Source organism: Sodiomyces alkalinus (assembly GCF_003711515.1).
Source record: "Sodiomyces alkalinus F11 unplaced genomic scaffold SODALscaffold_11, whole genome shotgun sequence".
In the NCBI taxonomy this organism is placed as follows: Eukaryota; Fungi; Ascomycota; class Sordariomycetes; order Glomerellales; family Plectosphaerellaceae; genus Sodiomyces; species Sodiomyces alkalinus.
In genome coordinates, this window is record NW_021167089.1 from 235013 (window position 1) to 256376 (window position 21364).

Sequence of the window (21364 nt, forward strand, 5' to 3'; positions counted from 1 at the left end):
CCCCAAACCAAAAAGAAAAAAAGGGGGCCAGATACCTAATAAGAATGTGATACACGACATGTTCATGGGACATATGGCCATTCTTTACATTCCCTACGTTTGGCGGTAGCTTGCTTGTTCTATTATATCTCTCTATCCTACCCCGAGTAGGCAATGGCCTAGGAAAGGTTGGTAAAGCCTACCACGTAGCCACGCAAATTGGGTGTATGTTTGGTGTGTAGCAATTGTGTCGTACACTCTTGGTGCGAGGAGCGACAATATCCTTCCAGCGACTGGTGATATGAAAGTGCAGACCCGCATATAGAGAGGGGGAAACAAAAGAAGAAGAAAAAAAGAAGAAAAAAGCAAGTCAGAAATGGTATCATAAACGCTACTATTGCTTTCAGACCTAAACCAAACCGCTTCGCTGCAGGTAGGTATCCACTAAAGTCATACGCCTGTGTGTCAAAGTGACGCACTCTGAAGCCCGTGCGAGTTTTTGGTTTCGGAAAAAGCTCGTTTATAAGGGCACATTGATCCCCGTAACGAGCCCGTGTTCCTGCTCCATATCGGCGTAGCTAGTTTTGACCAATTCGCAAAGTTAAGCTCAGCCTTTGGAACCTGCTGTCCCGAACCGGTCTCGTCCTCGATCGACGACTAGGCCGCGGGACTCGCTGATGTTATTCCTGTCGGCGTCAGAAGCTGGGTGTGGTTCCCCGACAGCCCAGTGTTCGGCAGCGGGGGCCCTTGTTGCTCAAGTTGTTCCTGGCTCAAGCTACTTCCGCACGCCGGGCCATTCGTTCCCGGGGGGGACGACCCTCCAACACATCATCTCCTCATTTCATTCTCCTCCAGGCTGTCCAGCTTCGTCAGGCAAAAGGAGAGTTGCTGTCGATGATGGGGAAAATAAAAAAAAAATAAAAAAGGTCATGAATCTGCAAGGAAGGTCGATATGATCCGGACCACCGTGCAGGCAAGATCACGGTTCTTAGACGGTCATCTTCTCGAGAATGGCGTGCAAGCCGGCGGTGGCCCCCTGGCCGGCATCGATCTCGTTGACAAGCTTGCGGGCACGGGTGACGAGGACGGAAATAACCTGGCGGGTGTAATCGAAAGAGCCAGTACGCTCCATGTAAGAGACGGCGTAGCGCTTGACCTCAACGTCGGAGGTCTTCTGGCCTAAGATGTTGATGAGCTGCAGGTTGCCCGGGTCGGAGCGGATGGCGTGGATGACGGGGAAACTGAACTTGCCCTCGGTCAGGTCCTCACACAACCCCTTGTTGTGGGAGTACTCGCTGCTGCTGAGGTTCAGGTAGTCGTCGCGGATCTGGAAGACCAGGCCGAAGACGTTGACCAGGGGGATGCAGTCCACCGGGCTGCTCGATTCGGCCTGCATCAACTTGATGCCGAGGCGAAACAGGCCTCCCGTCTTGTTCCCGACCATCTCGAGATAGTCGTCCTCGGTGGGACAAGTCAGGGTATCCCGCCAGTAGAGGTCCATGCCTTGACCGCGGTGCAGGCTGACGAGTTCTTCGGTAAAGATGTCGATGGCGGTGGGGTTGTTCAGCTTCTGGAGCTCGCGCAGGGCGCAGAAGTAGACGTAGTTGGCCGAGTTGATGGTCTGGGGCACGCCGAAGATGTTATGGGCGACGGGTAGGCTACGGCGCAAGGAGCTCGAGTCCTCGACGTCGTCGATGAGCAGGCTAGCGGTGTGCAGCATGGCGACGACCTTGTTGATGATGGCCAGGCTTTCCTCCGGCACATCCAGCAGAGCGTTGAAGGCGCCGATCAGCTGAGAGCGGAAATCCTTGCCCGGCTGTGCCAAGAGGTAGTCATATGGACCATTCAGGACCTTCTCCTTCTCTTCGGGCCAGGGCCTCTTGCTTGTGATATTGATGTTCTCGATCGCGTAGCGGTTGGGGTCGGGGGGCGGAGGTGGATGCATGGTGACAGTGAAGGACGTAGTTGGAGTGTTGGTGTTGGCGGCGTTGTTCGGTGGAGAATCGGGAGAGCGGCTGGGACGCTGGCTTTGGCTCTGAGAAAACCAGTCGCTTTCTGAGAGTGGGCGGAGGGTGGATCTAGGAGGCGGCTGGACGGGGGGCACGACACCGGTGGATGAGGTTCGTGGTGGAATAGCTTTGGGAGAGGCGAGTGGCGGGCTGTTGATGGTCGAAAGAGGAAGACCCGGGGGGGTATTTGTAGTACTTGTAGTGGGAGAGTGGGAGGATGCCATTGTCGCTGATTCAGGTTGGGAGGACGTGAGCAGGTTGAAGGAGGTTGAGGTTGGCTTGTCACGGTATCGTGGGGATGCGGCAGGAAGCTGTGACTCGCCAGAATGGGAAGGCGCCGAATCGGATTGGCCTTGACAATGTGGATAGGAAGAGCCTGGAGAAGAGAAGGTTATGGGTACCGGACCAGGATCCGGATTAACAGTCGGGCAGGCAGCAGGCACAACCGGAAGGGCAGAGTAGCCAGGTCGTGAAGACTAAAGACAAAGCATCTCGTGATCAGCATCAAGCTTGGTTCTCACAACAAGAAGGTGCAGGTGCTGATTGTCTGCCGATTTTCGTTTACAACGTATGACCATCAGTAGCAGGGGAAGCAGCGAGCGGGCAGTGAATAGTCCAGTTGTTAGAGATGGGTGGGAAACTGAGCGAAGGGAGCAGGAAAGACAATGTGAACAATACTTAAATCGGAAGACACACTAGACCGTAGATAGGCGGGGTTAAGGGCAAGAACAATGGGCTGCATCTGTACGTTGTACATTATATGCACCTACTGGTATGGAGCAAGGAACCAGGGAATAGGGAAGGGCTTTTGGAGGCTGGCGAGAACGAAAGAACAAAGAAAAAAAGAAGGAAAAAGGGAAAAAAAGAAAGAAAAAATGCGGCCGCCAACAGTGCCTCCAAGCAAAGCCAAGGGGAAGCCGGGGAAGTTTGGGGAGCCAGGGATACAGCGAAGCCCCATGACAAATCGCAAGGGAAAAACAGAGTGGAAAGAACAATATTAAGAATGGTCGATGGTATTGAATAAATCGCACACATACTTCGAGCAAGCAGCAAATGGGGATTGGCTGAGAGAGTGGACGGCGTTGGTGCCTGGAGGGTGATGTTGGTGATGCGGCTGATGCGGCTGATGCGGCTGATGGTGATGCTGCCAGCAGTTGGTGGATGGGGCGGGACTCGAGCTGGACGATTTGCGATCGCAGGGAGGAAGGTGGGATTGATGTCAAAGAAAGACAGTAAAGACTCGAGGTGTCGGTGGGATTATTCGTATGATCGAGATGTTGTTGCGTGGGAGAGTAGGGTCCAGATCGCCGCCGCCTTGGTTGGAAACGTGAAGGACGATTTCTGTGGGGTATTTTGATCGGAGCTACTCGGAGTGACATGGAGGGTGTGGCAGGAGCCGCCATTGCATTGCTTCCAGTGTGGATCGACGTCATTGTGTGGGCCCAGGAGCTAGTCAAGTCAGGTACCTTACAGCTGGTGGAGGTACCTAATAAGGTACCGTATAGGGTGAGGTACTGGAGGTACTGGAATTTGAATGGGACTGGATAAGGTGAGGTACCTAAGGTAGGTTAGGTAGAGCTAGCTGCACTGCTTTCACCGGTGGCGGTCCAGGGAGGGTTTGAACACCCAAGGTTGAGTATTGGAAAGTAGACAAGCACGAAGCAAGGGCGACAGATTCGGGTTAACTTGCAAAGTAGAGAGGGTTGCGAAATGCTCGACTCTTTCTTTTCATGCTAATCCGTCGTAAGTGTCGCGCCTAAGAAGACCGAGAAGAGGGAGGGAGCATCAGGTAAGCAGAGAAGCTCTGGAAGCTCTGGACAGCAAGGAAGGGAGTATTGATGAAGAAGAGAAATTTGATCATTCAGAAGACCAAGGTATTAATAAAGAGAAGAATGAAAATAAAATGAAAATAAAGGAATAGATCGTGTTGCTTGGTCATTTAGCGTGTCTCAGCGGTAATTACACTACCAGCTAGCTACTGTAGAAGCAAGTAGGCATGGGGGCATCTTGGCTCCCTTCAGTGTCTCTCCACTGGCTGGTTCGAACAAACTCTGGGCTTCTGTTTGATTGCCTGCTGATGCCACGTCTGTACTTCACACGTGACAAAACGCAAAGCCTAGCATGTGTTGAAATCTGAAACTAGACATCTGCATCCTCCTGCGCCATGCATACAATCTTTGATTCGTACGTATACATAAACTTGCACAGTCCTCAGAAATGGACCCGGGGTTGGGGGTTGTCGCCCTAGCCCTTCGTAAGTCCTGTTTATGAGTCTGTGGAAAGACGAAAGTTGCCAAAGAACAACGGTGATAGGAGTTTCGGGTTTCTATATTGATTTTTGGGGGTTGGTTCAGTTTCATCAGCTAATAACGTCCATCGAATAAGGTAATTATTGGTGGACGAACTTTATCGGCGTTGACTTCCTGGAGTGGGAGCTGTCATACCTTAAGGTAGGTACCTTAGCTTAGTCGTATGTACCAAAGTACTACGGTACTGTTATCTGAGGACGAGGGCACAGACAGTCCCTGGCCTGTCAGTCGACGCTAAACCGGATCCAGCCCAGGGTCCTGTCCAGTCCCTAGGTTATGCCGGTTGCTGGGGCATCCGTAACCACCCAATGGCAACGAATCAAAACAATTCTCTGGCTGGCCTTTAAGCTGCGGCCATCTCTTCTCAGCTAGCTGCAGCTTCCCCGGCCTCGAAGCTCATGATAGCATCTATCCATCAAGTCCCTTCACCTGGCCCTTATCGCCGTCTTGCGCACTCCTCTCACCTCTTTTACTCTTTGCGCCTTGTATAATACTCGAGTAAGAGAAAAAGGGGACGAGAGAGAGGAGAGCAAGCCAGCAAGTGTTAAGGCGCCTTTATCTTTCCCATCATTTGTATTAACAGCTCTACTCTGCCGGAAACAGAGGCAGTTCTTGCTCTACATTCCGCATTCCCATTCCCATTCTCATTCCCATCAGCATCAACATCGACTCCTCGGTGTATTATTTTCTTTTGTCTCTTGTCTTTCTTTGTGATACCCAGTTGCGCACTAATCACCCCACGGTTTCCGATATCATCAACAACAACAATGGAAGCCCTTCTTTCCCTCGCCTTCGACAACCTCTCCTCTTACGACGGGCCCAAGATCCGCAAGGGCCTGCGCCAAGTCGAGGGCCTCCTCGCCCAGATATGTCTCTCCGCCCCGGCGCGCTCTTCCTCCTCCTCCCCGACGAAAGCGCACCATCATCACAAGCGCTCGGACAGCAAGCTTTCCTCCGTCGGCGATCCGAACGACGGCGACCGACGGAATGGCGGCGCCGAAACGGACGACAACGACGACGAAGACAGCCGCGGCAGGCGCAAGTCCCTAAGCGAGCTCTCTGACGATCCGGCCTTTCGGGAGTTCTTCAAGCTTCAGGAGGGGTTCGAGTGGAATGTCGCCTTGCGCCTCATCAACACCCTCGACCGCCTCATGGCTAAGAGCGCAGACGGGCAGAACGATCTCCTCATCCTCGGCGCTCTCGACACCATCCAAGGTGTCCTCCTCCTTCACCCGCCGAGCAAGACTCTCTTCTCGAGAGAGCAGAACATGAATGTAAGCCACCACCAGTGAGACATGACCGGGGAGGGGAAAGAGAACAGAGAGGGAAAAGGAAAAAAAAAAAAAAAGAAAAGAAAAAAAGGAAACAAAGAAAAAAAGAAGAAAAGAAGAAGAGAGGAAAGACAGACAGATATTTCCAAGCAACGAAGCCGTGTGAAATTGGAACTAACCAGTGCATCGCGCTTCGTCTCCCAGCTCCTCCTCGACCTCCTCGAACCCGTCAACTGCCCCGCCATCCAATCCGCGACCCTCCTCACCCTCGTCGTGGCCCTCATCGACGCCCCCTCCAACACCCGCACCTTCGAGGCCCTCGACGGCCTCCTCACCGTCACCTCCCTCTTCAAATCCCGCTCCACCCCGCGCGACGTCAAGCTCAAGCTCGTCGAGTTCCTCTACTTCTACCTCATGCCCGAGGTCCCTTCCATCCCGCGCGCCGACGCCCGCGCCTCCGTCCCCGCCATGCTCCAACGCAGCCCCAGCAAACTCGCCGGCGCCTTCCGCAGCAACGCCTCCCGTCCTGGTCCCGGCCCTCACCTTCCTCCCGCCTCTTCCGCCGCCGCCGGAGGCAGGCCCCGCGCCGGAAGCGAGAGCGAGAACACCCTCACTACCGAGGAGAAGCAGGAGCTCCTCGGCCGGCACCTCAGCAGTGTTGAGGACCTGGTCAGGGATTTGCGCACTTGTACTCCATTTGGGGGTGTTCTGTGAGATGATGAAGAGAAAGTAGAAGGATGGTGGGCAGAGGTGCGGCTGGGGAGCTGGGTCCGTCCCCCTTTTTCTTTTCGGTGTTTATGTCACCCCTCTCTTTGCTGTGGTGGCTTTACATCTGCTCCTACATTTCCGTTCCATGGCGTTTAGGATGGTATCGGCGGGGGGGGGGTCGTCTTGTCTCTGCGGTCGGTCGGATTGTAACAACTTGGACGGAACAGGCTCGGAGTTTTGTTTGTTTGTATTCAAAAGGAGAAAGAGTCCGGATCTTGCCCGCAGCTTGTTTGTCGAGGCGAGTATAATATCATCTATTTTGACCTCTCTTTTCTTTCTCTTGACCTTGGGTTGTCACATATGCCCCCTCAGGGTCTTATCCGGCACATGGGCTTTGCGAAGACCTGCTGTCGGCTCACTGGCATATTCTTAAAGGATTTGCCGAGAGAAGAGAAGAATAAAATAAGACTCGATTTCTCTGAAATAGATGCGCTATATAACTATGCTATATTCCTTTCTATATTGTACTCTCTTCATGGACCTGCTCAAGGCCGAGGCTCCGGCTCCGATCCGCCCCTCATACTTTGGGGCGTCAATATCGGCGACCAAGGTGATAATGACCCCTGCGATTGCTGCCGCGCATAACGTTCCGGGGATATCTCGGTACCGTAAAGCTCAAAACAGTTCTCAGCCGCCGCCGGTGAGTGCTGCGGTGGCGCCGAGGCGGATGCGACCGTTGCGCCGGCGGCATCATCTCTGCGGGGCAGTGCTGGCGAAACTTGCGAGTCGATTTCCACGGGCGCTGCAATGTCGTTTGGCGACTGCGCCATCAGGGGCACGCCGCGGTCGAGGCCCGGGGACGTGGCGGGCGACATGGTTGCCGTCTCGGTGAAGGGACCCGCGACGGCGGCCGGGCCGAAGTAGTCTTGCGTCAAGCCGCGCCGGCGCGTAGGGCGCGATATGTCCGTCGCGACGTCCGACATGGCTTGCCCGCCGGGAGTGTGATCGCCGGTGATCCTGCGACCGCGGGGGTGATGTGATCCAGTGCCCGAGATGGGCTGGGATGAGCGGCGGCTGCCATCTTGCTGTTGTTGTTGCTCTCGGGCCCCCCCTTGGTTCTGTTGTTGTTGTTGTTGTTGTTGTTGTTGTTGGTGCTGTTGTTGTTCTTGTCGATGTCTCCTGCGCCCGAAGCAAAAGAACCAGACGACGCCGCCGATAAGAGCGCATGCTCCCACAGTGACGCCGACGCCGATCCCCGCCCTGGCGGCGGTAGACAGCCCGCCACTCCCGCCTGTATCCTCTTCCTCCTCCGCGTCCGGGTCAGGTACGAAGGTCCATCCGTTGGATGGGTTTCCCGGGGCGCACCCGCGGGTCCGGTCAACCTCGGTGCAGTGCATCCACTCGTCACAGCACCCGCCTCCGTCGGAACAGGATCGCTGGGTCGTGGCGGTGCAGCCAGGGTCGATTGGGGTAACGATGGCGCTGGGTGTTGTCGATCTCGTCATGCGACACAGGCCGCCCGAGGCGCACGTGGCTCCGTAAGGGCAGCAATTCCCGCCGTACTCGGACTCGCATTGGAAGAAGCTCGTGGTTGGACAGCTGCGGCCACAACAAGCCGACGAGGTCGAAGTCGTGCCGGATGTTGTGATGGTGGTCGTACATTGGTACGCTGTAGCATCGCAGTTGGAATCGCAGAGCGACCCGATTGCGCAACAACCAGGTTGACCGCCAGGCCGAATGTAACAATACTGGTCATTGCGACAGCAGAACCCATCTTCGTCCACATCGATGCCTATTGCGCGACTCGCTCTGTTAGTTCTACGTGCCGCGACCAACAACAACAACAACAACAACATCCAAAAAAGAAAAAGAAAAAGGAAAAGGAAAAAGAGGTCCGTGGCTTTGGGGACACCAGCGGCCAGGCCAAGGCCAGCCTTACATCTATGGTGGCCAGGATTGCATGGCGGGCCGTCGCGGCGCACCAGTTTTGGGGTAAGGTCGAGGAAGCGAGGAAACAGCCCGTTGGGCAAGAGCTCTACGGCGCCAATCTGGTGTTCTTCCTGGGCTATTGCAGTTCGGACGCCATAGCACAGGGCAAGTAGCACGGCTTGAAGCCGTGCCATGATGAAGGGGATGGCGATTATGGCTGTGGCGGCGGCAACGGTGGTGATAATGCGGCTAACGACGTGGACCGAATAAATCGCATGCTGTCGAAAGTCAGAATAGTCGCCCTTTGTTCCCCGTGGTGGTCATAATATTACGAGGCCAGAGATGTTTGACGTGGCACCTTCCTCAGGAAACGCGATAGATAAAACAGAGGAGACGGCGAGATTGAGAAGTAGACAAAGAAAGACGGAGCACAGAAGACAGAAGGCACAGAGGACGAGGACCGCACCACACCACACCATTATTCAGGGACCGCAATGCCGGCACCGACGATCGGGCTTAGGGGTGCGAACCGAATAAACAGCCAACCGCAGCATCGCGAATCCCCGCTCCCTTGCTTCCACGTCCGTCCTTCCGCTTGCCCACGAGTTTGGGACGGTGGCGCATCACCCACTTCGCAAAGGGCAGTGCAGTGCAGTGCAGTACACTCATCCAGATCTCACTTCCTATCCCTCGGAATCCCTATACATATGTACTCCTGGAACCCCCGAAATAAAAAACAGAAAACGATTGCTGACGGGGAGCCGAACTAGTTAGCTATGTTAGGGTTGGTGCTGAGAGTGAGAGGAGAGGTGGGGGTGGGTCCGCCCGTTGATCACGGCGGCGATGCCGTCGGCGGGAGGCGCCCAAGAAGGACTGGGTCGAGTCTTGAGGACACTCTTGAGGACACTCTTGAGGACAGATACACACGCATACACCTGCATGAGATGTGCATGAGGTGCGGAATCAGGTCGTTCATCTGAGACGAGGACCGATGCCAGGATATGTTGCCATTGAGCGGGACAAGGAGAAAGTAAAGAGCATGAACAATCAACAATACCGAAGTTCGGGTTAATCGTCTCATGGTGATACGGTCCGTACAACGTACAATCGTATAAGAGTGGACGACTTCCACTCAAAAGGTCTTGACATGCTGGCGATGCTTTCGTATTCTCTCGCCGAACGTCCTTTATTATTCGTTATCTAGCCCAGTAAAGGCTTGATTTCTGGTTCGGCCTAGACCCCTGGCAGGAATCGTCCTTCCGGGGGTTTCCTCTCCCTGTTCATCTCATGTTGGCATGTTGGAGACATTGTTGGCCAAGGTTGGCATCACTTCATCTCCCCTCGCTTGAGACGGGTCCATATACGGATGGGTAACCCCCGCGATTGTTGCTTGATAGCATGCTTGGTCCGTTATTTCGTGGGACTTTTACATCATGTGCAAGCATTAGTGTCTGCCCCCGGCCAGGCCTAATGGGGTGAACAATGAACAATGGGTGGGCTGGGTGTTGTTGGGTGAGAAAACCGAGACGAAAGGGGTCCTGGGAGACGAGTTTTGGTTGACCTTCCGGGAGGGGAAAGTGGAAAGTCATCGAGTCAGGGGTCAGGAGTGTCGAATACAGCGTAACCGTAAAAAGGATAGGATAAATACGATAAAAAAAGAAAACCACCCCCCTAAACGCGTAATCGGCCGTCAGGTTATTCCACCCCCGAGGGAGGTCTATGCGACAAGGAGTACGAAGGTACGAAGGTACCTTATGAAGGTATGAAGATAAGATATGAAGGTACAAAGGACGTAATCAGAGACCCGGGAATCACCGGGCCGTTTACAAAGTGGGATCAGAAGCGGGCTGACTGGTGCCAGCTGGATAGCTGGATAATCCCCCAGCTTGCAGGTGTCAAGAACAAACATCTGCTCCATCTGCTCTGTGCCCCGCCTTCAAATCGATCAACCCCTCCAAATTCCATTTCCATGACGATAAACGAACATCTCATCGACTGACACTCGAGATGCTTAGACGACACGCGTTCCTTTGCACATTTGTTACTTTTGGGAAGAGAAATCTGCATCAGAAATGCATATGAGAGAAAATAAACAATACTCATTGCTCGGATAAATCAAGAACGAACGACAGAACCACAGAACGACAGAACGACAGAACATACAGACATGGCGGCGCAACTACCACCAACCCATGTCGCCGCCTCATTCCCACTCCCACATGTCCTCGCCCACGCCGCAATCGCGCCAACTCTTCTCGCCCAAGGCGCCGAAGGCCGCCTCTACAAGACGAACCATCTGCACCCCTCCCGCCCCGCGGCTCTCAAGTACCGGCCCTCCAAGCCATACCGTCACCCAATCCTAGACGCCCGCCTCACCCGCGCCCGCATCCTCGCCGAAGCCCGCATCCTCTACCGATGCCGCCGCGAAGCCGTCCCCGTGCCGCTCGTCTTTGCCCTCGACGAAGCCGCCGGTTGGCTCCTGCTCGAATGGATCTCCGGGGACCCCGTCCGCGTCGCCATCAACACCTGGCTCGCCCAGAAGCACCCCACCGCTTCGTCACGGCCACGAGCCGCAGTGGCCCAAAAGGTGGCGTCCCTGGGGAGCAGGATATCGGAGGAGCAGGAAGACGACGATAGTACACATCAGCAGAAGCAGCAGCAGCAGGGAGACGTACCGAAGCATCAGGTCCGGGAGAACACGAACCAGGACGACAAGGGAACGACTGGGAAGTGGAGCGACGAAGAAACCGAAAACGGAGGCGAGGCCCGACGGAGGATACGGGAAGACGCCCCTCTGAAGGCCCTCATGAGGAACGTCGGCACCGTCGTTGGCAAGCTCCACAGGGCCGGCATCGTGCACGGTGACCTGACGACGAGCAACATGATGCTACGGCCGCCGCCCACTGCGGATTCTGGAATCGAGACAGCCGAAACAGCCACCGACTCGGGCGCCAAGGCATCGCTGGACGGCGACATTGTCCTCATTGACTTCGGTCTTTCCTCCCAGAGTTCGTCCGATGAGGACCGCGCCGTCGACTTGTACGTCCTGGAGCGTGCCTTCGGAAGTACACACCCCCGCGCCGAAGTGCTCTTCCCCGAGGTACTAGAGGGTTACCGGGGAGCTTTACCGGCGAAACAGGCCACCTCGGTGCTACGGAAGCTGGAGGACGTGCGGATGAGAGGGCGCAAGAGGAGTATGGTCGGGTGAACCTGTCGTTATGGGCGGGAACCGCCTCAAGCGTCTTTTGGTAGAAACAGCGCAGCAACATAGACGGACAAGAGAACTTGATCTTCCAGCCGTTTCTACGTAGTTGCTGCGGTTTTTGTCGTCGCATTGATTTATCACTCACGTACCTGGGCGAGGCGGCTTGACCTCAACTTGTAGTCTTTCCCTCCTAGCATTGCAAATTTGTTGTAACTTTACGCAGGCAAAGCTGGGTAAAATGCGACACGCAGTAACGCGGAATCGTTCCATTACAACGAGTAAATCTTACCATGTTCTTGGTGATACCGAGTACAAAACTATGACAGAGTCATCTGTGAAACTAGGCTCGAGTAGCTCATTTGGTACTTGGATTGGATGCTCAAGTGTTGCTTTATTATCATCAAGTGAAGAGAGGTGTTTCGTCGTAACCTGAAGCAGGTGGGATAGGGGAAAGGCGAAAAGCCTCAAAGAGTACGGCATCCGTCTACGACGGCCGATATCCCTCTAAAAGTCCGCTCCGAAGTGTCATTCATGTCTTCCATGTCGTCCAGTTAACCTCCCCAAGCTGCCCCCTGGCCTTAATCCCTTCGAGGGACAAGGGGGGGGTGAAAAATAAAAGAAGGAAAAAAGACAGTAGAAAACATTGCTTTGCGCGAGATGCCTTGACATACCACCAGATGATCATCCCTCTATGAAGAGACATCGTAAAATCGCCTGCTTTAGCAACAACCGCATTGAGGCCCAAGAGATCATTGATGAAGAGGGCGAGAAATGAAAAGGAGAAAAAAAAAAAAAAAAAAAAAAAAGTCAAAATGCTCCATGAAAGAATCCACCAACGCTCCCACGCTACACCCCTCTCACACTTCACCCCAGCTGCCCATCGGACCCGTCGACCCAGCAATCACAGACCCGGTCCCCAGGGAACCGCCAATGTCCCAATAGTGCCGCGACGACACGCTGCTCCGGCGCGCCGACCGCCTGGTGCTCTGGCTCGCGCAGCTCGACGCATGCCGCAACGCCGACGGGCTCTGCGGCGCCGTGGCCTTGAACGCCCTCCGCTCGGCCGCCGGCCGCGTGCGGGCCACGAGGGGGTGGTGCTGCCGGACCCGTGCTGCCTTGGCCGCCAGGTCCTGCGTGCTGCAGGTCGCCAAGTGCGACGTGCCCGACGTGAAGGCCGGCGCAGAAGCCGTGTGGGAGGTGAACCGCGAGCGGAGATAGCGGAACACGAGCTTGACGTCCAGGTCCCGCTCCCATTCCTCCTGCGTGAAGGTGGTGGTCTCGTCTCGGCGAGGGTGATTTGTTGTGGTCGTCGCCTGCGTGGCCGTTTCCCGAACGTCGACGCCCGCGTCTCGGATGTGGGGGATGTCGATAGGTTCGGACGCGGCGGGCATGGTGGGCTTAAATTCGGGCATCTTGGCGGATACTTCGTCGGCTCCCAGAGCAGTGGAAGAGGGGCTGGCTGCCGTCTCCGGGATGACGGGCAAGCCGGCGTAAGGGATCGGCATCTCTTGCATTCGCGCGTATGTCGAGAACGCACCGGGATGTGGCGACAACTGGCTAATAAGGAAACCCAGCTCTCTCGCCACGCGGTCGAGCACCTGGATCTGCCAGGGTGACTGGTCGGCCGTAGGCGGTGGGCTGGTGGCTAGACCGGCAGCAGTAATCGCCTTGGGCGTGGATGAAAGGTCGTCGTCGTCCTCTGACGCGGGCAGAGTTTCGCCAAGTAGGAGGGAGAGCAGCCTGTCGTCGATCCCGATGAGGTCCTTGATGACCTTTCGCGTGATCTTGGCGAATACGCCCCGGTCGTCCAGCGCTTGCGGGGCTGGCTCTTCGTGCCAATCCATGATTTCCCGGTCTGCCTGTCCCGCAGGATCGGAGCTTCCGGGATTTTCCGTCCTTGCTTCGTTGGCCCGCGTGCGATGTCGGGTAGACGGCTGGGACGGGGACTGCGACTGCGACTGCGAAGGGGATGGCCTCCTCCGCCTCGTTTGTTTATGTATTTCTTCCAAAAGAACGCGACTCTGCTCCAACCGCCATGCTTCAATCCTTTGCATCTTATGTGCCTGCTGCTCCTGCTCTTCTTGCATCTCCAGCTCGGCGAGTTCGAGGCTCTCCCTCCTCCTCCGAACTCGCCGCGGATTGAACTGTTCGAACAAATAGATCTGCTCCTGGATCTCTGTTGCCCCTACAGGCGGGTCTAACCGGAACGACCCGAGCCCGTCGTGAGTGGGGAAAACGGCGGCGTCATGGTGATGGCTAGGAGGTTGCTCGTTGTACGGGCTCGCGAGCGTGCGGAAATCGGGAAGATGGCTATCTAGGCTGTCGAGCTCGGCATCGTCCTCTACAGAGTCGTCGTCGATAGCAGCCGAGAGAGTGGCAGACTGTCTAAAGTACGCATCCCGGTTCGAACGAGCTATCGTGTTGAGGCTGCCCAGGTCGCTAATCTGGGACCGTCCTGGCGTAGGGATGGATTCGCCAGCACTGCTGAGATACGAGGCCGAAGTAGTAGCATCAGCAGCAGCAGGCGAGAAGAGTACCCAGGTCTGCGATTCATCGGGACTGGGTTGCTCTGCAGATTGGAGGTGACCCGGGTGATTCGAGGAGGGCCTATCGCCGACAGATTGGATGACTCGCTGTAGCGAATGTCGAGTCGGCTGATGGAACGCCATGATGATCGCTCCCTGCCCCGAGAGGAGGTCGTTGAGGTGGAAGCTCGAATACAAATGTACGAATAGTAGGTACCTTAGGTAGTAAGGGGGTGGGGGGGTGGTCTGGCTGTTGTCAGGAGTCTTTGATAAGGGGATCCCGATCTGGTTGATAAGGAAGCAACCCAACAACCCCAGGTAGTCACGCGATAAAGAGGGGGGAAACCGAATATGTCGTCACGCTCCTCACTAAGGTAACAAGTACCGACTCGAAGCCTCGGACGTGGATGTAGGTGAAAAAAAGTAGTCAGAAGAAAGACACCGTGCTGGAATATGTGGACAGCTATGTCTTCGGGTGGTCTATGGGAAAGTAGGTTGCAGATCATACGTAGAGCATGATATGGGAAGGCGGTGGGTGGGTGTGATGGAGGAACCCCCAGGTCAAATACCAAATACTGAATCGGTGTGAAGTGGCGGGCGATGAATGGTGACCAGTAGAAAGGGGGATCCCAGTTGACGCCCGTACCCGTATTCCGTAGGTAATAGGTAAGTAATTAAATTACGGGAGTACGGTTACGGGAGGACGGAGTTGTTTGGGCTGAAATGTCACACGCCAGTGCAAGAAAGACGGTTGGGGGACGAGAGGGGCGGCTTGTTAGGACCAACAGCGGTGAGGATGGCGTGTGAAACAAAGGTACTGAGTAAGGTACTCTGTACGGTACAGAGGACCAAGGGGAACCAAATCTGTTACCACGAGGCTCGTACCGGTTTGGCTTCCCGTTTTCCCTAAGGTACCTACCTACCTTATTAGTACACTAGTGTACGGATACTTCCTACTTCCTCCCACCATTGCGGGCTGTCTATCCGTATTGCGGACACCGTACGTGATTCATACCTATTTACAAAGTATTACTGGATAATTGCTCTGCCGCCCTACTGCAACAGATAGACGCACAGTTGCTTTCCTCGTAAACCTTGATGACATCTTTCTGCCCTTGCCATTCTTGTATGATTTCACAGTACCGGCCCTTTCAGTTCAAGCTCCATAAACTGGTAAATTGGCATAGGTAGTAACATAGTTTACCGTCTCGCCTCATGTTCGCATAATCCGCGAGCACTTCGACGGATCTGGTTACCTTTGAGTTTCGAGCTTATTCGAACGGTATCACACTTCCATCGAACTCGTAGATCAGGAATATATCAAGTGGCGACCATCCCTCTGTTTGTAGTGGTCTTTTCGAATTTCCCTCATATCCTTCGACCCGTATTATCATCGCCGCACTAGCTCTTACCACAGTCACCACCATCGAGGAGGAAATTCTGACGAGCAAGGTGATGACGACACGGCTCCCAGCAGCAGCGCGACTGGTACCGCTCCGCCGCTCAGAGCCTCAACCCCCAGGCATACCACCAGTTAATGTGAGCCAAGTACAGAATCATACGAACCCGTGAAGAACCTCGAGGTCCCCCGAGGTTACAACCCTTAAAACGGAAAAGACGGCCGTCATCATCGCTACTCCCTCCGCAGGCACGAAACAAGGACTTGATCGTTGACGAATATGATGTTGCAACTGTGGAACAGGCCATACCTAGAGCTTCTGGTTGATCCTGTCACAGGTAGTCTGGATCACAATCAAGGGAAGCTCCCTTGTCGAGCTCCATGTCTCCCAGCCTGAGACTGCGGCCGAGCCGAACGATGAACTGTTCTTCCGAGTGAGCGAGACAACGACCACGAACATGCCCCTATTTGGGTCATGTACGGAATTACTGATCGCCCCGGCTGTTAACCTGACTTCCACTGCTGCCGATCCCTATAACGAGGGAGAACCACTCTGTGCAGATACCTGTTTTACAGCATCCGGTCACCTGCCATGTGTGTGGGGCTAGTTCAGATCAGCACCCACTCGGTGACTTGTAGACACTTGGTCGTCCCCGCCATGCGGGTTGTTGTCATATAAATGTCACAGCAAACCAGAGGCTATCAAACGTTCAGGAAGGTAGCCAGCCGGTCACAAAGTGAGTGATAACGAGGGGGACAAAAGGCTGTCTCAAATGGTCGTCCATATGTAATGCCATGGGAATGCGGCTTGATCGAATTCCTATCTGGACCCTATCGCAGCAAGGTCACCAAACGGGACCTGCGATCACACTCAAGACGCCAGCCCTGTGAAAAAGAACCCCCATTTTCCCCCTAGCGAAACATGACCCTTCCTCTAAGCCTCCGCCTCGAAAGCAGCGGGGAACCGGCGCATGTTCTCCGCGAGACGGCCATGGTTGGCAAGGAACTGGACGTAGGCACCATCGTTCTTGACACGGCCAGCGGCCTTCTTCTCCAGGTACTCGTCGCGGCGGAGAGGGGTGAAGCCCCAGTTCTTGGAGACGATGATCTTTTGGCGGCCGGGGAACTTGTAGCGGGAGCGGCGGAGAGCCTCGATGGCGTGGGCACGGTCTGAAGATGACGTTAGTCAGCGACCAGACATCCTCCCCCAAAATAATACTCTATTCAACAGGGAATTAAATGGCTGAGCGGGAACAACAGGAACTTACTAGAGTCACGAGTGCGAAGGCTCATGAGGATCTGGCCGATGTTGACACGGGCCACGAGGCCGTTGGGCTTGCCCCAGGCACCACGCATACCGGTCTGCAGTCTATCGGCACCAGCGCACGACAACATCTTGTTGATGCGGACAACGTGGAAGGGGTGGGCGCGGACGCGAAGGTGGAAACCTTCCTTGCCTCCGGTCTTGACCATGTACTTGTTGGCGCAGATACGGGCGGCCTCGAGGGCCTCGGAGCTCAGCTGCTCATACTCGTCGGAAACGAGGTGGATGCAGAGAGGGAAGTCGTCGACGCTGGCACGCTTGCGGCCAAGATCGAAGATGCGAATCTTGCCGTCGGGGACACCGCGGTTATACCGGGACTTGGGGAACGGCTAATTGAAACAAACATGTTAGCGACAATTTCCTGCAGTGTTTCTTTTTTCTTCTTCTTTTTCTTCTTTTTCTTTTCTTCTTCCTCTGTTCGATCTTTTGCCATCTCTAGAACTGTTGCCGACGCCTAGCCCCAGCCCGGCCACGCATAATCCGTTGATCGCTCCAGAATTCCATCTGACAATGTTTTTCCTCCAGAAGAAATCATCGTATTTTTCTTTTCTTGTCTTTTCCTCTTCTGACGATCAACGGCGGAGACGGGAGCGCGGGCGAGAAGACGGACGGTCGTCAGAGTGTCGAGAGCTAGGGCTAGGCGGGCAATCGAGATGCAAGACGACCGTGGGGCGCGAGTGCGCTCACCTTGTTCTTGCAGTACCGGTAGCAACGAGCAGGACGGCGAGCCATTTTGTCGGTATTTGCTCACGATCTTCTATGGGGGGGTTGGTTGACTGTGGGAGATGTCCGGGGAGAAGTTGAGGGGAGGGCGGCGGAAATGACTTGTCTATCTCTCCACGGACAGTGGGCGGACTCGCTCAAGAACCCACCTGCTTAGAAATTCACCACCTTGGTTGCTGATAAATTCAACGGGTGGCAAGAAGGTGGCCTCGTTACCCGATGCGGGTCATTAGGGCTTGCGTTATCATAAAGCCGCATGATTGGCTGTCAACTGCGATTGGGGTATCGATGTGGGGCACTTTCTTCTGGAGATCCACCGACCTGACTTTCCAGGAATAATCCCAACCAGAGTACCAAGAACGTGTGAAACTTTCTTCGTCGCCGACAACGTCCTCGAAATACCGCCCAACGACCGACTTGACACCCGGACAGCCGTCAACAAAATCCGTCACAATGGCCCCCAAGAAGAGCAAGAAGGACTCGAACAGCATGTACGTACTCAGGATTTCTTCCCAACCGGTCTCTGGCCCGTTCATCGTCGAAACGGCCGCTACCGAAGCGTCTGTTCCGAGGGCAGGCAGTTCGACTTGAGAATGGGCGACATTGGAAAATGCTCTCTTCGGCACCTCCACTCAGAAATGATTCACCGTGTGTTCAGAGAGAGGAACGTTCATCCGGCTGACTTGGGGTTATGAATAGCAACTCGAAGCTGGCTCTTGTTATGAAGAGCGGCCGAGTTGTGCTGGGTTACAAGAGCACTCTCAAGACACTCCGCAACGGCAAGGCCAAGCTGATTCTCATTGCTGGAAGTTAGTTCACATCTGCTCCCTGTTCTCTATGCGACATTTACTGACCGAGTGCCTTGCAACACAGACACCCCTCCCCTTCGCAAGTCCGAGCTTGAGTACTACGCCATGGTACGTTCTATTCCGCAGGTTCCATGCTTCAACTACAGAACCACGTCCGCTAACAGTAGCATTACAGCTTTCCAAGGCCCCTGTCCACCACTTCACCGGCAACAACGTGAGTTCACTCCTTCAATATTTCAAGCCTGGCTTTCAGCCATCGGCGTTCGTTGCTATCGGTCTTGTGGACACCCGTCCCTTGGCCTGCCCAGCGAAGAAGCCTTATCCAAGGCTTTGGAGGGCCATAAAATTTGCTGACTTACCCCTTTCCAGATCGAGCTCGGCACTGCTTGCGGTAAGCTCTTCAGGGTACGTTTTCACCGACATCCGTCTCGCCCTAAAAACCTGGACTGTTCTGACTTTGCGCGACCAGGTTGGTGTCATGGCCATCACCGATGCCGGTGACTCCGACATCCTTAGCGACCAGCAGGCATAGACGGCTTCAGCGCGTCGAGGCATGGACTAGTAACGGCGTTTGGGAATTCGAGTCGAGGACAACAAAAAAAGCTCGGGCATCGCGGATGTATCTTATGACATGGACTAGGCCATGTACGAGGCTTTATACCCCTCTGGATGCAGTTACTTCTGCTCCCGTTACGTACAATATGATGACCAATGAAAGACTCCCGTTACACGGCCACCTGAGAGATGAACGATGTGTCATGATTTGAAATCGCCACCTGTCTGCCTTCACCTCAAGCGTTCACCCGGGCCGGGCTTTCTAGGAGACCAGGCCGGGTTACTTTTGTGTTCTTGCCCAGAGCCTGAACGATCAGCTGAATCACCATATATTCTACTACTACGTGTACAACAAACGCCATGCCTACATGTCCTCGTTGAGCCTTCGCCTTTGCTGGGAAATGGCTTCGTGTGTGGATTACAGCCTGTCGTACGCCTATCTATACTGCAGATGTAGTGGAATGAACTGTGCCGCTCTATGATGCAAAGTGAAAAAGAACCAAAAAGAATAAAATAAAAAAAAGAGTCGCTTCTGCCTTAAATGAGCAGCTATGGGAGAAAGACGCGAGCCTGAGACCAATGTCTAGAGTTCCCCCCGGGCTACCATTCCGCATATTCTACCGTGTTGCAACGATTTCATGATGCAGGGGATACAGGGGATACCGTTGGCTGGGCACTTCGGCGCTTGCGCATGAAATTGGGCAGCTTAGGCACCTGGCCCAAAGAAGACCTCGACGCCTTCTCCTCCTTGGGGCTCCCACTCCCCTCGGCGGCGTCGGCATTCTCACCAACACCGGAGCGGTCAAGGCGGCAGCAGCAGCCCATGATGGCGTGGACGAAGAAGGCGACGATGACCATGACGGAGGCGATCCACATGAAGACGAACATGCGGACGCCGATGTCGGCGCGGAGGTTGAGTTCGGACTGGGCGGTGATGGCGAACTTGGCGGCGAGGCTCATGGCGGTGCCGATGGTGCTGGCGACGGTGACGAGGACGGCGGTGAGGCAGGCCAGGAGGGCGAGGGGCAGGGACCACCAGCGGGAGCGGAGGGCGACGGGGGTGAGCAGCATGACGATGAAGGCGAGGCAGATGCCGGCGAGGAAGAAGCCGAACATGACCTGCTGGCCGATGCGGAGGATGGTGAGGGCGGTGTTGATCTCGGCCGGGAGGGCGATGGAGGCGCCGGAGAGGAGCTGCTCGGTCATGATCTCGACTGGGTTGAACCACCAGCCGGCCGTGGGGGTGGAGCAGTCGGTGAAGCCCCTGCGGCGTGTTAGTACTTGCCATTCCCGGTAGCGCATTGAACATATGTTTTGAAGTAGTGAGTTTGAAAAAGAAAAAAAGAAAGGAAAAGAAAAGCAAAAAAGGTCAGAAAGGGGAAAAGAGACGGGTGTTCACTCACTCATCAAGGTAACCTTGGCAAAAGTTCCAGAGACCAACCTGGTAGAAGTCATGAAGGCCGAGGCTTCGAGCAATGCTATTGAGAAGGACGGCATTGGGAACGGAGACGGGGATGACCTCCGAGACGTCGAGACGGAAGAAATAGATGTCTGCGAGAATGGGCCTGTTGTAGGTGTTCCCTGTGAGGACGAGGATGAGGAACACGATAGCGATCAAGTAACAGACAGCGGCGACGATGACGCTGTTTCGTCGCGCGTTCCTAGTCATGGTAGACGAGAAATAAAGGAAAACACAGAAAGACGATGTGCGCCAGGAGGAGTCTCAGTGTTGAAATTCGTCGTGATATGGACGTTGACTTTTGTGGTGGAATAGAGCAAAGAGAGATGCCCCTGTTGCTATTAAGGTAGGGGCAAACCGTCGTCGAGGTGAGATGGAGGAAAAGCCGACAGTAGATGGGGGCTGCTTCCCAGGTACGAAAACAGTACGAATTAAACCGTGCCCAGGTGAGACGAATGTCTTCCGTGAGCCTTTCTGTCGTCTCCTTAGAACTGACTGGGCTGTTCTTCACGCCCTGAAGAGCAGATGCTTTGTCTTGTTTGGAGCGAGGACGACAGGGTCCATGCGTTTAGTGGTACGAATAGTACTTTCGTAGTGTACCTACCTAAGGTACAACGTACTTCGTACGTTGTAATTTTAGTCCATCGCCAGTGTCCGTACCTGACCTGAATGTCAGCACTGACAATAGGGGTGACGTAGCGCTAATTACAGCAGACCGACCATAGGCTGGCGTCACGCCCAAACCAAAGCGAGGAAAAGTACTTCGTACAATTGTAAGAGGCGGACCTCCGCCAGCTTCCTTGCATTGGGCCCAGAACATGAACTCGCCAGGCGGTTCGCTATCACCGTTTGCCCCAATTCGTTCTTGTTTCAGGGGAAGCCAATGTGGCTGTAGCGAAATAATATCGACTTCAATCATCTACACGTGTACACTCCCTACAGAAAATGTACTCCGGATAGAGTATCTGTGTGGCCGGTCTCTCGGAGTACCTAATTTAAGAAGTGAAAAAAAGAAAAGAAAAGAACAGAAAAGAAGAAGAAGCATCGTCTTTCACAAGGTTGGCCTAGTCGTCAGATGACGATAAACGTTGGATTCGAAAGACTTGTCATCCCATTCTGGCATAGGATCACCAATTGGGCAGCAACCTGACCTGACATAC

The 21364-nt window shown here is 54.6% G+C and overlaps 9 protein-coding genes across 9 annotated transcripts; 4 read left to right on the top strand and 5 right to left on the bottom strand.

Moving 5' to 3' along the window:
- Positions 1-967: 967 nt before the first annotated feature.
- On the bottom strand, positions 968-2212 carry SODALDRAFT_337349 (geranylgeranyl pyrophosphate synthetase; the record flags this gene model as incomplete). The annotated part of the gene is made up of 2 exons (XM_028612673.1): positions 968-1994; positions 2025-2212. 2 exons carry the CDS (start codon positions 2210-2212, stop codon positions 968-970), a joined length of 1215 nt encoding a protein of 404 aa, XP_028463117.1.
- A 2475-nt stretch (positions 2213-4687) lies between these two features.
- Positions 4688-6743, top strand: SODALDRAFT_328631 (cell division control protein). The gene is made up of 2 exons (XM_028610745.1): positions 4688-5571; positions 5773-6743. Exons 1-2 carry the CDS (start codon positions 5065-5067, stop codon positions 6280-6282), a joined length of 1017 nt encoding a protein of 338 aa, XP_028463118.1. The 5' UTR covers positions 4688-5064; the 3' UTR covers positions 6283-6743.
- SODALDRAFT_328633 (hypothetical protein) lies at positions 6744-8751 on the bottom strand. The gene is made up of 2 exons (XM_028610746.1): positions 8216-8751; positions 6744-8068 (listed from the first exon to the last, which is right to left on the bottom strand). Exons 1-2 carry the CDS (start codon positions 8397-8399, stop codon positions 6822-6824), a joined length of 1431 nt encoding a protein of 476 aa, XP_028463119.1. The 5' UTR covers positions 8400-8751; the 3' UTR covers positions 6744-6821.
- A 1299-nt stretch (positions 8752-10050) lies between these two features.
- Positions 10051-11668, top strand: SODALDRAFT_328635 (hypothetical protein). The gene has a single exon (XM_028610747.1). It carries the CDS (start codon positions 10373-10375, stop codon positions 11411-11413), a length of 1041 nt encoding a protein of 346 aa, XP_028463120.1. The 5' UTR covers positions 10051-10372; the 3' UTR covers positions 11414-11668.
- A 599-nt stretch (positions 11669-12267) lies between these two features.
- Positions 12268-14079, bottom strand: SODALDRAFT_284299 (hypothetical protein; the record flags this gene model as incomplete). Its single annotated transcript, XM_028608459.1, has 1 exon — positions 12268-14079. The coding sequence occupies one exon, from the start codon at positions 14077-14079 to the stop codon at positions 12268-12270; it is 1812 nt and encodes a 603-aa protein (XP_028463121.1).
- Positions 14080-14400: 321 nt separating this feature from the next.
- On the top strand, positions 14401-16225 carry SODALDRAFT_363132 (hypothetical protein; the record flags this gene model as incomplete). Its single annotated transcript, XM_028614532.1, has 11 exons — positions 14401-14429; positions 14486-14542; positions 14673-14738; positions 15076-15108; positions 15285-15387; positions 15413-15474; positions 15553-15619; positions 15673-15806; positions 15896-15928; positions 16031-16071; positions 16179-16225. The coding sequence occupies 11 exons, from the start codon at positions 14401-14403 to the stop codon at positions 16223-16225; spliced, it is 672 nt and encodes a 223-aa protein (XP_028463122.1).
- Positions 16226-16268: 43 nt separating this feature from the next.
- On the bottom strand, positions 16269-17390 carry SODALDRAFT_284227 (ribosomal protein L10e; the record flags this gene model as incomplete). The annotated part of the gene is made up of 3 exons (XM_028608454.1): positions 16269-16504; positions 16603-16987; positions 17346-17390. The coding sequence occupies 3 exons, from the start codon at positions 17388-17390 to the stop codon at positions 16269-16271; spliced, it is 666 nt and encodes a 221-aa protein (XP_028463123.1).
- A 682-nt stretch (positions 17391-18072) lies between these two features.
- SODALDRAFT_283714 (ribosomal protein L7Ae/L30e/S12e/Gadd45) lies at positions 18073-18722 on the top strand (the record flags this gene model as incomplete). Its single annotated transcript, XM_028608430.1, has 5 exons — positions 18073-18190; positions 18255-18298; positions 18366-18404; positions 18560-18595; positions 18660-18722. 5 exons carry the CDS (start codon positions 18073-18075, stop codon positions 18720-18722), a joined length of 300 nt encoding a protein of 99 aa, XP_028463124.1.
- Positions 18723-18968: 246 nt separating this feature from the next.
- On the bottom strand, positions 18969-20820 carry SODALDRAFT_328638 (SUR7 protein). The gene is made up of 2 exons (XM_028610748.1): positions 20149-20820; positions 18969-20009 (listed from the first exon to the last, which is right to left on the bottom strand). Exons 1-2 carry the CDS (start codon positions 20412-20414, stop codon positions 19382-19384), a joined length of 894 nt encoding a protein of 297 aa, XP_028463125.1. The 5' UTR covers positions 20415-20820; the 3' UTR covers positions 18969-19381.
- Positions 20821-21364: the final 544 nt, after the last annotated feature.

Bases quoted from the DNA above. Each gene is read 5' to 3' on its own strand.
- SODALDRAFT_328633 (XM_028610746.1), bottom strand. From the start codon at position 8,399: ATGGCACGGCTTCAAGCCGTGCTACTTGCCCTGTGCTATGGCGTCCGA. The intron at 8,069-8,215 runs GTAAGGCTGGCC...GTCGCGCAATAG, and splicing joins CAATCCTGGCCACCATAGAT to GCATCGATGTGGACGAAGAT.
- SODALDRAFT_328638 (XM_028610748.1), bottom strand. From the start codon at position 20,414: ATGACTAGGAACGCGCGACGAAACAGCGTCATCGTCGCCGCTGTCTGT. The intron at 20,010-20,148 runs GTGAGTGAACAC...AACACGCCGCAG, and splicing joins TGCCAAGGTTACCTTGATGA to GGGCTTCACCGACTGCTCCA.
- SODALDRAFT_328631 (XM_028610745.1), top strand. From the start codon at position 5,065: ATGGAAGCCCTTCTTTCCCTCGCCTTCGACAACCTCTCCTCTTACGAC. The intron at 5,572-5,772 runs GTAAGCCACCAC...TTCGTCTCCCAG, and splicing joins CGAGAGAGCAGAACATGAAT to CTCCTCCTCGACCTCCTCGA.
- SODALDRAFT_328635 (XM_028610747.1), top strand. From the start codon at position 10,373: ATGGCGGCGCAACTACCACCAACCCATGTCGCCGCCTCATTCCCACTC.